At 39.7% G+C, this 17,473-nt stretch overlaps 3 protein-coding genes across 11 annotated transcripts in view; all 3 read left to right on the forward strand.

Moving 5' to 3' along the window:
- LOC104810891 (BTB/POZ domain-containing protein At3g44820) overlaps positions 1-793 on the forward strand; it is a 5,170-nt gene extending 4,377 nt beyond the window's left edge. The window contains exon 5 of the mRNA XM_010537342.2: positions 1-793. Coding sequence (XP_010535644.1) covers positions 1-394 — 394 coding nt within the window. The 3' untranslated portion in view covers positions 395-793.
- A 261-nt stretch (positions 794-1,054) lies between these two features.
- LOC104810892 (protein RETICULATA-RELATED 1, chloroplastic) lies at positions 1,055-6,967 on the forward strand. Of its 6 annotated transcripts, XM_010537348.1 has the most exons (17): positions 1,055-1,516; positions 1,729-1,790; positions 1,881-1,977; positions 2,129-2,254; positions 2,466-2,528; positions 2,680-2,766; positions 2,928-3,094; positions 3,171-3,185; positions 3,254-3,302; positions 3,524-3,664; positions 3,807-4,408; positions 4,587-4,685; positions 4,821-5,044; positions 5,149-5,218; positions 5,316-5,395; positions 5,600-5,664; positions 6,580-6,967. In XM_010537348.1, exons 11-17 carry the CDS (start codon positions 3,845-3,847, stop codon positions 6,771-6,773), a joined length of 1,296 nt encoding a protein of 431 aa, XP_010535650.1. In that variant the 5' UTR covers positions 1,055-1,516; positions 1,729-1,790; positions 1,881-1,977; positions 2,129-2,254; positions 2,466-2,528; positions 2,680-2,766; positions 2,928-3,094; positions 3,171-3,185; positions 3,254-3,302; positions 3,524-3,664; positions 3,807-3,844; the 3' UTR covers positions 6,774-6,967. The 6 variants fall into 6 exon arrangements, with proteins under 6 accessions (XP_010535650.1, XP_010535646.1, XP_010535649.1 ...); XM_010537344.1 differs by having other exon boundaries at positions 1,055-1,521; positions 3,171-3,302; XM_010537347.1 differs by having other exon boundaries at positions 1,055-1,521; positions 1,896-1,977; positions 3,171-3,302.
- Positions 6,968-7,762: 795 nt separating this feature from the next.
- LOC104810893 (AP-2 complex subunit alpha-2-like) lies at positions 7,763-17,304 on the forward strand. Of its 4 annotated transcripts, none has more exons than XM_010537350.1 (27): positions 7,763-8,145; positions 9,343-9,474; positions 9,909-10,034; positions 10,251-10,313; positions 10,401-10,498; positions 10,590-10,797; positions 10,948-11,019; positions 11,099-11,191; positions 11,546-11,647; positions 11,782-11,879; positions 12,510-12,591; positions 12,729-12,817; positions 12,985-13,090; positions 13,170-13,235; positions 13,473-13,579; positions 13,667-13,771; positions 13,880-14,000; positions 14,139-14,303; positions 14,377-14,616; positions 15,065-15,145; positions 15,249-15,413; positions 15,542-15,628; positions 15,811-15,936; positions 16,232-16,312; positions 16,407-16,478; positions 16,675-16,754; positions 16,845-17,304. In XM_010537350.1, exons 1-27 carry the CDS (start codon positions 8,020-8,022, stop codon positions 17,002-17,004), a joined length of 3,051 nt encoding a protein of 1,016 aa, XP_010535652.1. In that variant the 5' UTR covers positions 7,763-8,019; the 3' UTR covers positions 17,005-17,304. The 4 variants fall into 4 exon arrangements, with proteins under 4 accessions (XP_010535652.1, XP_010535653.1, XP_010535654.1 ...); XM_010537351.1 differs by having other exon boundaries at positions 14,380-14,616; XM_010537352.1 differs by having other exon boundaries at positions 14,139-14,300.
- Positions 17,305-17,473: the final 169 nt, after the last annotated feature.

The raw sequence follows: 17,473 nt of genomic DNA on the forward strand, positions 1-17,473 counted from the left end.
AACCGCTCTGACCGGCGTCCTCAACATCGAAAACGCCGAAAACGGTGTCAGGACAGGACATGAGATTGTCCGGAGAGACGGGTGGGTAACCGTTGTCCGCGAAAACAATGTCCTGAAGGTGGATATGGAGAAGATGAGATCTCGGGTGGGGGAACTGGAAGAAGAGTTTCAGAAGATAAAGCACGAGATGAAGAGTGTGAGCTGCAAGTCACATAGCTCTATGGCAGCGGCCTCGCCTCGTCTGGTGAAGATCGGTTGCAAGCTTCTTCTCCCTCGTGGTTCGGATGCCAAAAACGACGTCGTTTCCTCTACTCCGAGATCTTCTTCCGCCGACCGTGATGCTCCTCGCCCTTCCCGCCATTCCAGACACCGGAAAAGCTTCTCATTCTTTTGAAAGTTTCCCTCCAAACACAATCAGACACAAAAAGCATCTCTGTTTTTTTTTTTCTGGGCATTGTCCAGAAAAAAAAAGCTTCTCCCTTTTTCACTGTAATTCTCCTCCGAGAAAAAATCCGACAACGGAAGCTCGACATCTGAAGCCTTGCCTGAAGATTCAGCTACCTGGTTTCAGACATGGGAATTCACGACAGATAAGTACATAGGCAGAGTTCAACGTTTACAGAAGAAGATAGTATATTCTTGATTTGTTCATTTTGCTTTGGTTTGTAGATCGTCTCCATGTAAATGAATATTGAGGTTTGGGGAAAAGAGAGAGTAGCTTACGCAGTTATGTAAGAAGAATATCGCAAGCGCATTGACGAGAATCCATTAGGACCAATAATATGTTGCCACATGTCGAGCAACTGTACACCCGACCCTACAGTATCATTTTTCGATCTGAGACGACGTCGTTTACTTTGAAAAGGGGATTACAAAGTACAAACGGTGCGGTCTCAAGCATTTTTAAACGACAGCGTTTTAAAATTTTAAAAATTATAGAACGGTGTCGTTTGGACAATTGCGACAGCTGTCGTGTGAAGAGGGACGCGGCTTAGCGTATATATATTATATCTACCCCAAATTATAACCGTTGTATATTTTCTTCGTCTTCCTCTTCAAACCCTTCTTCTTCGGCTCTTTCCGGGTTTGCGATTTCAGAGATTGTTGCTTCTCGATGAAGCAATCTTCGTTGGGGGATGGTTGGGTGTTCCGTCACGTTGGATGCCATGTCAATTCGTTCAAATTGATCAGTTTATCGTTCACGGTCGTTGTCTCGCCTACGACAACAACGGTGGTAGAGAGGAACCGTGGTGATAGAAATGTCAAATCAGTACTTCTGGTAAGTTTCTTGAAAAATATGCTTGAATATTAACTATGATTCTATAGCCATTGGTTTCAGCTGCGTTCTCTCTCTCTCGCTCGTCGGTGGTGATGGCTGGATCTTCGGTTCACCGCGGAGGCGATGGAAATTCCTGGAGTGGTTCCTTGACTATGGGCGCCCAATAATCTCTTTCTCTGTTCTTGCTAGTGATGGTGTTTTATCGAGTTCCTTTCTGGTCATACCGTCGTAGATATGGTAAGGTATTCTTTTATCACTGTCTTGATTCTACAAAGACATCCTAGTTCTAAAGTTCACTGTAGAATCTTGCTGTGGGATATTCCATTCACTGATGATTGTATCTTTCTCGGGTCATTCTTTCCAAAATTTTGTTCTGAGTAGTGGAAGTATCCCCTAAATGTGCTTTCCTTTCCAAAATCTTGTGCTGCGATTGTTGTTGAAATATGCAGGTTGTGGGTACATCATGAAACTCGTACAGATCATATAACCGTGCTACTCGTTCACATTGGTGGTAAGAGAGCTTCTTTAAGTAGATTGTTCATCGTTTTTTGCAACATAACTTGCGTATCGCATCTCTTATCATAAGATTTTATTCCACAAGTTGGGGAGTTCACAGGTTCAGAATCAACGTGTGAGGCACGATTCATCTCGGGCTAGAACGCGTGGCCTCGAGAGGTCTCTAGGATGGACATGTTTGGGTAACTGGGTTCCTCTATCTCCTGTTCATAGGAAAATTTGGGAAGATGAAGTAGTATCATCGTTTTTTTTCCTCTTCTGCTTTCCAATTCTTCATCACCTTGTGGCAAATTTATCTGGAATTTCCAACCTCTAAAAACATTCTTGTTGCAGGTACACATTGAGCGGGTACTGCGTGACCATTTCCCCTTCAGGAAACTCAATGATTCCCGGTGTCAGGTTTTGTTGGATTGCAGGCAAAGAATTGAGGTTAAGCCAGGGGATATTGTTGTTAAACAGGTCTGATAACTTTTCCTTTGGACTTTATCCCATCTAGTGGAAATTTTAGAAGTTCATAAGGATTGTTCTGTGCCCAGAGGGAACCTGTGTGCCTTGTTTTCCTGCAAGAACTGAAGAAGCATACTTCTCTTCGATTGCGTGCTTTGTATTTGGATATCGGGCATTCATGCAGAAACTAATATCATTCTTGCACATGTTTATACTTTTTCAGGGCGGTGAGGGAGATTGTTCCTATGCTTTCGGTAGTGGAGAGTTCAAGGTCTTGGCAACTCAGGTTTGTAAAATTGTCGCTTCATTTGGCTCTTGCAAGAATTTCTTTTTAACATCATTGGCTCCTTTTTCTGTGATGTTGAGTTGTTAAAGAGCTACCCACTTAGCATTAATAACTTGTAGTTTCACTGTCTCTAACTTCCAATGCATGCCAGGAAGAAAGGAATGGGAAGGTACCGAAGATTTTGTGGCACTGTACAGTTAAGAAGGTATCATCCTTTGGTGAGCTGACCTTGATGTGGGTAGGTTTGCTGCCCTTTTTCTGTCTTTCAACCGATACATTGGAATAGCAAATACATTCCTCTGGAAAAGAAAATCTGATTTGTTTTGGTCTTGATCTTCTATTACTCTCTCATCTTAATATAATTTATTTTTGGGTATGTGATGGTTAATGCACACCAAGGGCAATGAAACGAGAAGATATCGAGGAATTCTGATGTCTGAGTTTTCAAACATGGCACCCTTGAAGCTTCTTCGATCTGTCAATCTTCTTTTCCTGTCTTATGATTCTGCAACTGATTCATGCTGCCGAAAGTTTTCTTTTCAGATGGACAAACAATAGCTGACAAGGTGAAGTTAATTTCCCGTACCTAACAAAAATTTTCTGCTCAATGAACTAATTTCGAATATCATCATGTAACTGCAGAGAAGAGGACTTGAGGTGAGGGGCTGTATGTTATTCAGAAGGGACTTGTAAGAATTTCAATGCACATGTTTATACTTCTGCAGGATGGTGAAGGAGATTGCTTCTATGTTGTCGGTAGTCTTGGCAACTCAGGTTTGTCTGAATGGTCGCTTCGTTTAGCTCTTGCAAGTATTTTTTTTAGCATCATTGCAACTTTTTCTGTGATCCATTACCAAAAAAAAAAACTTTTACTGTGATCTTGAGTTGCTAATCATGGATTTAATAATAACTTGTAATGCTTCTCATAGATCATGCAATCATGGGCTTAATCATGGATCATTGATTCACTGTTCATAACTGGGAATGCATGTCAGGAAGAAAAGAACGGTGAGGTGCCGTGGATTTCTCTCTCTCAAATAGAGGGTCGGAAGCGAATCCGAGTTAGGGATGCACGAGAACTCGGAGCCGACCAAAAACTTTCGACCACTCATATGATGCCACCTGTCAAAACTCCGGTAAGCTAGACCGTACATAATCATTTTCAAACCCAAAACCCTTCGATTCTTCGAAGAATACGTGCCTTCTACCACCACCGTCATGTGGCTTTGAGTTTCTTCATATACTGTTTAATATTCTGGATTTCGTCGATTTCTCCAGGAAAACCCCACACAGAAAAAGAGAATCTTTGAGACGAAATGTCGATCACCCTAAAGATTTCGTCCATTTCGAGTTTCTCCGACGATGGGTTCAATGGGTTAGATCCAGCGAAGCAATGTTGCCTCATTCCAGTGTTTGAAATTGGGTCGATTCGTTTTCCTGGAAGTTCTCGTAGCGAATCTGCTCGAATCCGTTTGCTGTCGGCGCAGCCTTCCCGCCAATTAAAGACCCGATGTGTGGGATTAGATGCGGCGATTCCAGGCGAGAAGTCCAGTCGGTCGGTGCCGGAGTGGGTATATAGTGGCGTGAAGGATGAGAGCGCCGGGGTTTTGGAGCCTGAAACCGGCGGCGGAGATGGCGGCGCCGGTAATCAAAATAGCGGTGGCGGTGGCGGCTGGAACAGTGGTGACGACGGCGACGGCGGGGATGGAGAGGATGAAGCAGACAAGGCAGAGGAGAAAGAGTTTGGTCCGATACTGAAGCTGGAGGAAGTGATGAGAGAGACTGAAGGTAGAGGAGTGACTCTGCCGGTGGATATGTTGGAGGCGGCGAAGTCTGTCGGAATTCGGAAGCTCTTCCTCCTTCGTTACCTCGATTTACAGGTTGCTTTGATAACATTCGTTTCTTGAATTCATAAAAAAAACAAAAGTTGAAAACTTTGGTAATGGAACAAAGTGACTCAGAAGACTGAATGATCATATTTGGAAGAGTACTTTTGATCTTGAGCTTGATTGTTGGGTATTGCTTTGTTTTGATTTATGTTCTTGATGGAATTTGCAGGGTTCGGTTTGGCCGCTCGGTTTTCTTATGCGGAACTGCTCAATGCTTCGGAACAGAATGCTTGCTGATCCTTCGTTTCTTTTCAAAGTTGGAACTGAGGTTTGTCAAGGTTAAACTATATAATTCTCTTTACATTATTGATTATTCTATGAAGGTGTTAAAAAAAATTGGACTGCCATTGAGTCGAGGAAATCTATGTAAAATTCTTTTTTGGGCTGATATGATGTGATGTAGATAGCCATAGATTCTTGCTGTGCAACATTTGCGGAAGTTCAGAAGAGGGGAGAAGATTTCTGGTCTGAGTTCGAGTTATATGCCGCTGATCTTTTGGTCGGTATTGTTGTCGACATTGCATTGGTCGGACTCTTGGCTCCTTATGCACGTATCGGGAAGCCATCGGTGGCATCAAAAGGTTTATTTAGGGACCTACAACGAGCTTCTGCAGCCCTTCCTAGCAGGTAAAAACCGCTAGGACAGTCTGTTTAATTATTCGTCAACCTTAGATTTGGTTGTATATTCTTCTTATGAAATTTACTATAGAGGTTATACTTTGCTTATGCAGTGTTTTCGAGGCTGAGAGACCCGGGTGTAAATTCACAGTTCAGCAGCGGATTGCAACGTACTTCTACAAGGTATGTAGATAAGTTAACAAGAGTTTGACTAGCAGTTGTTTTCTTAGTTTATGTTCTTCTTGCGGTGGAATTGATCGGTGTGGTCCTGGATTCTTAGGGCATCTTGTATGGTTCAGTTGGATTCGGCTGTGGCCTCATCGGTCAGGGAATTGCAAATCTTATCATGACAGCAAAACGGTATTCTTCCACCTTCAGTCTCACCGTTCTTGCCTTAGATTTTGGTTATATGACGACAAACATGATGTGCCATAGTTTTAGATTTGCAGGGAAATGATCATGAAAATTGTTTTCTTCTATGGCTATTTTCTTTCTTTTTCGAAACCTTCTTTTTTTTTCGGGGAATGTTCGATTAATCAGTCCGGGTTTCTATGTCATCATCAGGAGTATAAAGAAATCAGAAGAAGACATCCCGGTTCCACCCCTTTTCCAAAGTGCTGCTCTCTGGGGTACGTTTTATACATTCTCTCTAACTTCCACTTCTCTTTTAGCTTATGCAACTCTGCTGAATCATGAAAGATCTTCGGCTTGTGGGTATCTTGGGCCATTTTGTTTTCCTCTGCTGCTAATAAATAAGGTAATCTTGAACTGTGAGACTTATCTTACTCTCCTCTGAGTTCTTGCTGGGCCTTTGCCATGTTACCCGAGTTCCATTCGCCTCCATGTACACCTGAACCTGGTCTGGAAGTAATTGGTTTCTCAAACGAGTTTCAGTTTTGGAAAGGAACTCCTATGGTACTGAGAATTTGGGGTAGGCTTGGGCACCTTAAATGGTGAGTATCCGCTTGACCTGTGAGTCAGGTACCAACTCGAGTATTTGTTTACCGGATGGTACGAGTACAGATCTGTTGCCAGCGAGAATCCGACCTTTGGGTATGAGTTCGGGTTTTGGCAGGCGACTACTCGTGTCCCGTGGGTACCCAAGTCAGAGGGTACATCTATATTTCCTCTCTCCGCCGTTTTCTCTTTCCTCAACCCCACAGATACCTGAGCCCTCATTGCATCCCGCCGCGCTGGTACCCAAAGCTCGGGGACCCAACCTTCACAAGGTCAAGACCGAATACTCTGACCAAAAAACCCAAGGGGGATAAATCGAGACCGGGAACATCGGAAAACTCGGGTATCCGACTGCACTCCCCCGGATTGGTCTGCCTTACAGTTCATGTTACATTACCACTTGGGTTTCTCCTGTTGTGGTTACTTATACGATGTCGAGTTCATTTCGGTTATGTGGACTCTTCTTTTCTCCCTTTGTTTTTACATCATCATCACTGGAAATCTTCTTGCAGGACATAGTAACATGTCTGAAAAACTCATTTTGGATTGTTGATTAATTTCTTTATACAATGGTGTTTCTTGATCAGGTTTTTTCCTGGCCGTTTCTTCAAACACGCGTTACCAAATCATCAACGGATTGGAACGCGTCGTGGAAGCGTCCGCAGTCGCCAAACGCGTCCCAGCGGTTGCGTTGGCATTCACGGTGGGTGTCCGGTTCGCCAACAACATCTACGGTGGTATGCAATTTGTGGATTGGGCAAAAATGTCTGGCGTCCAATAAAAGCATAATCATTCCGGGTTTGGTTTAGGTTTGTTTTATCTGGTTATCTTGTCTTGTTATGTGCCGAGTTTCAGATTAGGAAAACCGGTTGACGAACCGGACCGAGAATCTCCTTGTTTCTGGGTAAGCTTTTATAATTTATACACATGGAGAAGCTCGAGTAATTATAATTTGGTAAAACGTTTAAAAATATCTTCAGATTAGCACTTTTGGACCAAGACAACGCCACCTTCTTCGTGACTTTTTACCGTTGAGAAAGGGGAAAGAGAAAAGGAATTCATGCTTTCGGTGTTTTTTTTTAATTGAATTAAATAATTCTTTAAAATAACAAATAAAAAAATAAAATGAATAAAATTCTCAGGGTCGTTGAAAGCATCATTTTTGGTCGAAGGGGGATCATTTTGTTTTTTTTTTTTAAATTATAAGGCTTAATTTCCTTCGTTTTAGTTAAAATAGCTAAATAATATTAAAATTTGATCAATTTCGGTAATGAAAATTTTCAATTTAAATGTTAAGGGAGGGTTTTGGTGACATACCCCATGATAGTCCAAATGGCCTAAAAAGGAATCTATGAATAATGATGACTTGTTGGAGATTTACATGGACAACTGTTTTCCGAGTGGAAATCTATCTCATATATATCACAAACAACTATGACCAAAAAAAAAAAATTCTAGTTTTTTTATTTGCTTTCCTAAAAGGACAAAATACGATAGTTTTTCTATCAATAATACCTAAAATTTTGAATATTCAAAAGGCTAGACCGTCTAGTTAGATTAAATATACAATGATTATTAATTGAGAATAAGAAAATAACAATTTGTAGTTGAAAGAAATTGAAATTGGTACTAGAATATTCTTATCTGGCAGAAGCGACAAAAACAATAATTTTAGGGCTCAAAATGTAATAATTTAAAGGTTCGGGGTCTTAATAAAGTTCTAAACTGAAATAGATGAAAACCAAATTAAACGGCATTGAGTAGGCAAAATCTGAAATTAACAAAAAAAAAAAAACGCCTCCTGTCCCTTCTTCCCGTAGGCTCTCTCCCCCTCTCTCCATTTGGAGGATCACTCGCCATTCGAATTCTTCAATTTGGAGGAGCCATTTCTGTTCGAGATCAGGTTTTCCGATCTCCGCTTCGGAGATTTCGGTTATGCACGAACTGTAGTTTGTCGTCGTCGTCGTGGTTAGATCCGTTTTTGGGTCGGTGGAGGCGGACGGTGGATCTGAGGAACCTGTTTCGCCATGACAGGAATGAGAGGTCTCTCCGTCTTCATCAGTGATATCCGGAATTGCCAGAACAAGGAGCTAGAGCGTCTCCGCATCGATAAGGAGCTCGGTAACATCCGCACCTGTTTCAAGAATGAGAAGGTTAGGGGTTTCCTCCTCTTCTTTTCCTTGCATTTCCTTTCCTATATTATATTCTGTGTCTCCGATTGAGTAGTAATTGAGTTTTGGAGTATCCGTTTTGATGGGCTCAAGGGATGTGATGATATAGTGATTTTGTTCACATTAGAGATTTAGATGCCGGTTGTTTATTGAGGATGTTGGGTTAAGAAGGATGTGACCATTTTTTCAGCTGACCTTTTGGCTTTTCCTCCGAAAATTGTTTATAACTTGAGTACAATCCGGTTGTATAGTAAAGGGGAAGCTACGGATTTCAAGAGAAGAACTAGACTTGAGTTAAATATGTGCTATTGGCGCAGCTTTTTATTCAAATACCAAGTACCTGAATGGAGGGTTTGGAGTTGATCAGGATTTACCGTAATGATTTTGAATCTTGTTATAGGATTTTGACTTCATGTTCTCTTGCAATGAAGGGCTGGTTATTTGGGCTTCTCTATGATTTTCTAAGACAGTTTTAATACTTCTGAGAAAACTGGTAGTGTATCAAAGCTGAGAGAGATGTTTAGGAAGAGGGTTGTAGTGATTACTTCCATCCTTTTCAAATGTTATTGGATTAGTTTAGTTGCGTAATTCATATCCTTCCGATAAGAAATGATGCACTTTGGCAGAGAAGGTAAGCATTATTTCACTGAATAGTGGTTCACTAGAATTGTTTGTGTACATGTTCGGAGCTCAGCCATTATTAAGTTCTTTGTGATGCTTACAGCTGGGCAGGCTTCTATCTGGGAGCTCACTGGGGTCTTTTGAGTTGATCAATGATGTAGATATTAAACTAGTTCTTGTCATTCTAACTTTCCTATTTTTTTAAATAAAGTATAGAAGGGCAGATGATATCCTTATATCAAAAGAGCACTAGAAGGGGGAAAAGTTAACCCGAACCTCTGTGCTGCCAATACTTTTCGTGATTGTTGATGATGTAAGGAAAGAAACTGAGTTTTAAGGAAAAGATTTAAGAAGCTTATTGCAAAATGAGTCAAGTTGGGTCGTTGCAACAGGTTATGGGGTTGGTTCTAGGGTCCATATTGAAAGTAGGGGAGCTTTAGCTGGTGAATTTGGTTTGTCAAGCAATCCTTGGTTAGCTTGGAACGAACTTCAAGATTCATGTCAAATTTATCAAGCAAACATTGGTTAGCTTGTCATGTGTGGTTTTATGTTTGACAGGTGTTGACGCCATATAAAAAGAAGAAATATGTCTGGAAAATGCTTTATATACATTTGCTGGGTTATGACGTAGATTTTGGTCATATGGAAGCGGTTTCTCTTATATCGGCACCAAAGTATCCAGAAAAGCAGGTACTCTAAATTCATTTCATTTGTTTTATCTATGAAATACCAGTTTTTGAAGATAGGATAAAGGGAATTGAGAGGGGGTATTTGTCTTTGACTATGAATCTAATGATCTAGTTGGAATAAAGCAAAACTTTCAGTGAGGATCATGAAAATCAAGGTTCAATGACTATCATGTGTATACTATTTGAGGTGCTTGATACGCTTGCAACTTTATTCCATTTTAAGAATCTCATTTTCTAATGAAGACATTGCCCAGAAATGTTCCAGTTCTTTAATGCTAACTGTGCTAACTGAGATTGATAATATCATGTGTTTGTGAATACATCTTAGTACTCTCTATGTATTTTGACCTCACAAGGGTTTGTATTAGTAAAGTTTTATGTTTGTATGCTCTTGCAGTGACTTGAATGTATTCTATTTTCCTTCCATGATTGCAGGTTGGTTACATTGTCACATCTTGCTTGCTCAATGAGAACAATGATTTTCTGAGGCTAGCAATAAATACAGTTCGGAATGATATTATTGGTCGGAACGAGACTTTCCAATGTTTGGCTTTGACTTTGGTACGTGCCCTTGCGTCTATAACATGTTGAGATCTTGGAGTGCAGTTATGTTGTTATGCTAAGGAGATGTAGTTAACTGTCTGATTCAATATAATAATACCTCTAAAAGAGATGATATATTTTATGCTTGTTGTTCTGTGATTTAAAGCCGTTTCATGAACTTGTACTTTTTAGTTTGATAGCTCTTCTTACTTTTGTATATGTGTTCTCTTGTAGGTTGGAAATATTGGGGGAAGAGAGTTTGCTGAATCATTGGCACCTGATGTTCAAAAGCTACTTGTAAGTGACTCCAACAGAGGCTACAAATTGAGAATTTTTGCCATGGTAAAATGGACAAATTGATGTTAAGGGACTTGTTTGTTTTAGATCTCCAGTAGTTGCAGACCTCTTGTAAGGAAGAAAGCTGCACTATGCTTGCTGCGCTTGTTCAGGAAAAATCCCGATGTTGTCAATGTTGATGGCTGGTATGTATTAGGACTTGAGTATCTCTGGTTGTTTCAATTTACTTGTGTATCACTGTATCTTTCCTTCATTCTTGTTATGATGTGCTTACAGGGCTGATCGGATGGCGCAACTTTTGGATGAACGTGATCTTGGTGTCTTGACTTCTTCTACGAGTCTTCTTGTAGCTTTGGTTTCAAATAACCACGAGGCATATTGGAGTTGTCTTCCTAAGTGTGTGAAAATACTGGAACGCCTTGCCAGGAATCAGGATGTCCCTCAAGAGTACACATACTATGGTATTCCTTCTCCTTGGCTCCAGGTTTGTCTCAGATCAATTTGTGGACTCTTTCTTTAAAGCCCATATGCTTCTTAGGTGGTTTTCATTTTTCTTTTCCTGCATCCTTATTGTTTGGTCTGCCAACAATAGCTATGGTTAATTTTAATGCTTATTTGTCTTCTGTTAACACAGGTTAAAACAATGAGGGCTCTTCAGTATTTTCCTACCATTGAAGATCCCAGTACCAGAAGATCCCTCTTTGAGGTTCATTTCACTACCCAATAACTATCGTTTTTGTTTTCGTAACCTGTCTCACCTATGAGATTTCATATGGCAATTTCAGGTCCTGCAACGGATATTGATGGGTACAGATGTTGTAAAGAATGTGAATAAGAACAATGCGTCTCATGCTGTGCTGTTCGAAGCTCTTTCTCTGGTAAATTTGTAAACAGCTGGTTGGCAACAATATTACATTTGTGAAATTGGTGATGCACCTAATCGCTCCCCCTCAATTTTATGTGGCTACCAACACACCAGTGCTCAAAAGCAAGATTCCTGCTTGTGCAACAATTGCTTCCCTTCTTAAAAAAACACCCTCTCGTTCATCAACATTTTCCCTTATTTTTCTAAGAAGAAAATTCTAGTGCTTGGTCCCCTTTGCAAATTTCAAGTACTCTTTTCTTTCAGTCTTTCTTTCTCATTTTCCTTCTATTGGCATGAAGTGAATGAAGAATGTACTCTTTGACTTTGCCAGCAACTTCCTAACCTTCTAATAACCATCCCAATACAGGTCATGCATCTTGATGCTGAGAAGGAGATGATGTCACAGTGTGTTGCCCTTCTTGGCAAATTTATTTCTGTACGTGAGCCCAACATCAGATATCTAGGATTGGTGAGATTGACTGATTGCTTCTTTTCTTAAGTAGCGTAGCTGGAACAATAATTTCTGTAGTATTTGGTGCTGTTTTATGTGGGTTCCATATATTATTAGTTGGCCGTAATAATTCGTTTCCTATTATGCTACAGGAGAATATGACACGAATGCTGATGGTCACAGATGTTCAAGATATCATAAAAAAGCATCAGGCTCAGATAATCACCTCACTAAAGGATCCTGATATCAGGTTGGTTCATATTTGAAATTTTTTAATATCATCCGATGTGATGTTTTAATCCAAGGTCTCTTTCAGTTTTCTGATTTGGAAACGGTATATAACTGATTCAAATTTGAAATGAGGTGTAATTACTGTTAATCAGTATTAAGTACTATTTTCTTCTTTCTAGAGATGATTTAGTGGTGAATTTATGAAGGAGATATTTCCATCGGAATTGAGATTAATTTCGTATAGATTTTAAATTTTCAAACTGAAGCTGTCTGTCTATACTCTGTAAAAGAAAACTATTTTCTTTGACTTATCCATGCTCTGAGAAACGGATATAATTTATATCCTCTGCTTAGTGGTTTCAATACATTTCCTAGTGACATTTATGATGAATGGATTACTGGAGTGGATGAGTACCAAAGTTTATTTGATTAAACTGCTATTTCCACGATTACCATGTTATAGAGTCTTGAAAAGATAGAAATTCTTAACCAAGTTATCCTGTCCTTTTGAGGATAAAACATTAATAGAAAGCCAAATTATTGGATCTATTTCTCATATTCATTTGTGTGTATGTATATATTCCTTTTGGTTTCTTATGTCTTCTGTTCTCAGAATCAAGTTTGATGATATATGTCAATTTTCCTGCAGTATTCGTAGGCGTGCGCTTGATTTACTTTTTGGAATGTGTGATGTGACAAATGCAAAGGATATAGTTGAAGAGTTATTGCAGGTAAGGCTTCCTGGCCTTGCATCATATCCATATTTTCCTGGTCGGTTGTGCCTTTTACGTTGGTGATGTTTAAAATAAATAAAAGAATTTGGTTGTGCACTTGGATAAGCTTACCTTCATCCGAAAATGCAATGCAGTATCTTAGCTCAGCAGAGTTTGCCATGCGTGAGGAATTGTCACTTAAAGCTGCTATTCTTGCTGAGAAGTTTGCTCCTGATCTATCATGGTAAAGATAGCTTTCACCATAAGATAAATATTAAACTGTATTTTGAGATTCACAATTACTATATTATGTATTAGCCTGTTAAGTGTGACCTTTAGACTACTGCTGATACTTGGGCTATTGGTCAGCGCTTTAGTTATACCAAATATTTTTCTTTTGTTATTCCCTAGGTATGTAGATGTGATCCTTCAGCTGATCGATAAGGCAGGCGATTTTGTTAGTGATGACATTTGGTTCCGTGTGGTACAATTTGTAACAAATAATCAAGACCTGCAGGTATTGAGTTGTTACAAGAGATTTACCTCTCCTACTTATGCTATTATAAAGTTACTTAAAATTATCTTTGATTGGTCAGCCTTACGCAGCAGCAAAAACAAGAGAATATTTGGAAAAGCCTGCAATACATGAGACGATGGTGAAGGTTAGTTCATCATTTCTTCCCAATATCTGTTCCATATAACGTGTAATGCTTGTAACATTTTAACGTAAACTTGCCGAACAGTAAAATTTCTCCCGCACCTATTTTCTGGTTTCTCTAATAGGCAAATCGAGAGAAGTGTAATTACATACTTTTTCATTCTCTGACAAAATTTTATATGCATTGAGTTTTTGCAAAGTTCAAAATTAACATTGAGTTATATGGCTCAATATATTTCAGGTCAGTGCTTATATTCTAGGGGAGTATGGCCACCTTCTAGCTGGGCGACCTGGATGTAGCCCGAGAGAAATGTTTAGCATCATACATGAGAAGCTGCCCACGGTGTCGTAAGAGAAACATCCTATGTATTCTGCTCTACCACTCTTTGGATATATCTTATTTTGCTATACCTTAGGTTCTTCTTTTCTTACCAGGGCTTCCACCATTCCAATTCTTCTTTCAACGTATGCAAAGATTCTTTTGCACACTCAACCCCCTGATCTAGAACTGCAAAATCAGATTTGGGCTATATTCAAGAAGTGAGACACGCGTGCTTTCTTATCTTTCCTAGTATTTTAATTATGTTATGTTCTTTCTTGCCTTGAGATAAGCCGATCTTGTTTCTTAGAAAGGTTTTCTGTTTGCAGATATGAGAGTTGCATTGATGTGGAGATACAACAGAGAGCAGTTGAATATTTTGAGTTGAGTAAAAAAGGTGCTGCTTTAGCGGATGTTTTGGCAGAGATGCCAAAGTTCCCAGAACGTCAGGTTGTTAACTTATGCTGTGATTTATCAAGCAGCCTTGTGAGAGGCTTGCTTTCTGTCTGGTATAATTTGTTGGAACGTTTAGATGGTGAAGATTTTGAGACTCGACTTTTTTCTCCTGTATATCTCTTTCATTTTCAGTCCTCGTTGATCAAAAAGGCGGAAGATGCTGAAGATACCGCAGACCAGAGTGCCATCAAGCTTAGAGCGCAACAACAACCATCAAATGCTTTGGTTTTGGCTGCTCCTCAGCCTGTTAATGGGACACCACCACCTGTAAAAGTTCCCAGCATGAGTGGCAGCGTGGTAATCACTTCCCTTTCCGGATCCCAGTAATGTTTCTTGTGTTCATTGAAATAATCTGTGTTTGTATATCTAGCAGGATCATGATTCAGCTGCTCAATCTCACTCTCAGCCAAATGGAACTTTGAGTAAAGTTGAACCACAGCCTCCTTCACCAGATCTCCTTAGCGACCTGCTTGGTCCTCTGGCCATAGAGGCTCCTCCGGGATCTTTGCCAACTGATGAACGTGGTGGTAGCACAGGAGCAGGAGGAGTTCCAGATGTAGTTGATGGTGCAGCCATTGTACCTGTTGGAGAACAAATGCACACAGTGGAGGTTGTTGTTTTCTCTTCTTTTGTTTATCTTTGGCATGGGAGGTTTAGCATGGAAAAAATACTGATGGGCATGAAAGCTTTTAGTTAATTGTTTCTAGTATATCGGTTAGTTTCCTGGTCAGGCCCTTCTTTTCTGTTCCTCATTTTCTTATTTATGATTCTTTCCAATGGTATACCTTTTACGTTAGCTTAGACCAGCACCAAATCTAGGATGTTTTCTTCTGGTATACTATGTTCTAAGGAGTTCCTGGATTGCTTCTGCATAATTATCTATCTAATATCAGATATGGAGGAATGCATATTTTACATTGTCTACATTCTCATTTGATGTTACATTGTCTACAATTCTCATTTGATATCAATATCTCTAATCGTTATTCTGCTCTCAGATATACAAAGAACTGAGGCTCTTAGTATTGTTTCTTTTTTCTTTTTATTCTCCTAAACAGCCAATTGGAAATATTGCCGAGAGATTTCATGCGTTGTGCTTGAAAGACAGTGGTGTCATGTATGAGGATCCTTATATTCAGGTTTGATTTATCCTGCTTTTCTCACTCTTCTTTTTAGTAATCATGCAGTCATTGAACATTCTTATGTATACCTTGCTGTGATGATTGTTGGTATTTGCCTCAGATTGGTGTTAAAGCTGAATGGCAAGGACACCATGGACGCCTTGTTCTCTTCTTGGGAAACAAAAATACTTCTCCTCTTACATCAGTCCAAGCCCGTATACTCCCTCCTGTTCATTTGAAGATGGAACTGTCACCTGTGCCTGAGACCATTCCTCCCCGAGCACAGGTACTCCATCGCTGACCCATTTTTTTTCACTTTCATTATTACTCAAGTGATAAATTTGTACAAAAATCTTCCTCATTTTTTCTGCCAGATTATTCCTTATTTTAATACTCCTTTTTTGATGCTTATAGGTACAATGTCCACTCGAAGTGATTAACATCCGTCCTAGCAGGGATGTTGCAGTTTTGGATTTCTCCTACAAGTTTGCTACACACATGGTACTTGCCATAACCTACTCTCAGATATATAGCTTGTTTTCTGTGAATGACTTCTTCATCATCAATTACTTAGCTCGTCTTAGTGAATGACTTTTTTTTTTTCGTAGCGATAACTTAGCTGTCTTTAGTGAATGGCTTCTTCAGTATCTATAGCTTTACCTGTCTTGGTGGCCCTTTTATAGGTCAATGTTAAACTACGGCTCCCGGCGGTCTTGAATAAGTTTCTTCAACCTATACAATTGACGACTGAAGAGTTTTTCCCTCAATGGAGATCACTTTCAGGACCACCATTAAAGCTTCAGGAAGTTGTATGTATATTTACTACATCTCCAATGCTATAGTAAATGTAGTATACAAGTACTGCAGCGCAAGAACCGATTTTCTCCTGACAGCTTTGCTCTAAAAGAAAATAGTGAGGCGGTTTTTTTTCTATAAAACATTTTATCCATGGTCACTCGAATTTGATCTTATGATTGTAATTATTACTCCTAACTGCCAGAATTCCCGCACTGCAAAGTGAATGTAAAACATATCATTCACTATAGTGTTCTATTTTTCTTATTAGTGTGACTAGTAATAAAATGAATGTGCAATTGCTTGCAGCTTAGAGGTGTAAGACCACTTCCTCTTCCAGAAATGGTGAATCTGTTCAACAGTTTCCGGGTGTCTATATGCCCTGGCCTTGTAAGTATATTCCATTAGTTTACTAACTCCCTCATTATTTTTCCTTGCATATACAGATATATATGCTTATGTTCCATGGGCTTTTGTGTTGTAGGATCCAAACCCTAATAATCTTGTGGCAAGCACAACCTTCTATTCCGAAAGCACAAGGGCGATGCTTTGTTTGGTGAGAACTGAGAACGTTATACCCATTTCGAGATCTCAAGCTAGTTTTTTCATTAAACCGATTTCAGAAATCACGGAATTGCAGAAAGTAACAAAACCTAGCATAACCTTGCATCAGTTGAAATCCATGCATGAAAGATTGTTGATATTAGAACTCCATATTATGACAGTGTTTCTTGTTTTATTATGGTTTCCAGGTAAGAATCGAGACAGACCCATCAGACAGAACCCAACTGCGGATGACAGTAGCCTCGGGAGATCCTACACTTACATTCGAGTAAAGATCCTATCCGCCTCTCGAACAAATGCTCTTTGACCACTTAACACAAAACTCTTGCATTTTTAAGCTGACCTCATGTGTCTACAGGTTAAAAGAATACATCAAGGAACAACTAATAACCATTCCCACTGGCCCTCGAGCCACCCCTCCTTCACCTCTGGCTCCAGCGGCAGGAGCAGTGGCTCAACCGTCTAGCCCAGCGGTTGCAGCAGATGATCCAGGGGCGTTACTGGCTGGCTTACTTTGATGATGCGTAAATGGGTAAAGAATTATACTTCAGAAACTTCCCAGGGACACTGTTACACTGAAAAAAACCCTATCTCCCATCTGAGATTTGCTACAGAGAATGGCCAAAAAGAAAATGAAGTGATGGTGGGAGAGAGTAATAGAGAGCTGGTTTTGATCTGATTTGTTTGTGCCTTTCTTCTCAGAATGAAACTTTATGGGGCTTTTGAGTTGGTCCGGAAATTTTTGTCATTCTTTTTCCCTGCAACATTTGCATTCTCTTGGGGTCTGTGGCTGTAATGTATGGCTTTGTTGTTGTCTATCCTTTGTCTCGAGGAGAGAGAGAGAGAGAGAGAGAGGGGGGGTATATAATTATATTTTCTCGAAGTTGCGGTATAATGAATCAAAATTAACATTAAAAAAATAAAACACTGTCATATTGGTGATTTTATAGAATATGAATATTAAAATGTTGTTAAGAAAATTTAAAT

This window comes from Tarenaya hassleriana, unplaced genomic scaffold (assembly GCF_000463585.1).
Source record: "Tarenaya hassleriana unplaced genomic scaffold, ASM46358v1 Cleome19, whole genome shotgun sequence".
Classification (NCBI taxonomy): Eukaryota; Viridiplantae; Streptophyta; class Magnoliopsida; order Brassicales; family Cleomaceae; genus Tarenaya; species Tarenaya hassleriana.

Excerpts from the sequence above, each read along its gene's own strand:
- LOC104810893 (XM_010537350.1), top strand. The coding sequence starts at position 8,020 with ATGACAGGAATGAGAGGTCTCTCCGTCTTCATCAGTGATATCCGGAAT. Across the intron at positions 9,475-9,908 it reads CAAAGTATCCAGAAAAGCAG|GTTGGTTACATTGTCACATC; the intron begins GTACTCTAAATT and ends CCATGATTGCAG. Across the intron at positions 13,236-13,472 it reads TACATGAGACGATGGTGAAG|GTCAGTGCTTATATTCTAGG; the intron begins GTTAGTTCATCA and ends AATATATTTCAG.
- LOC104810892 (XM_019202292.1), top strand. The coding sequence starts at position 3,845 with ATGTCGATCACCCTAAAGATTTCGTCCATTTCGAGTTTCTCCGACGAT. Across the intron at positions 4,409-4,586 it reads TTCGTTACCTCGATTTACAG|GGTTCGGTTTGGCCGCTCGG; the intron begins GTTGCTTTGATA and ends TGGAATTTGCAG. Across the intron at positions 5,665-6,579 it reads CCAAAGTGCTGCTCTCTGGG|GTTTTTTCCTGGCCGTTTCT; the intron begins GTACGTTTTATA and ends TTTCTTGATCAG.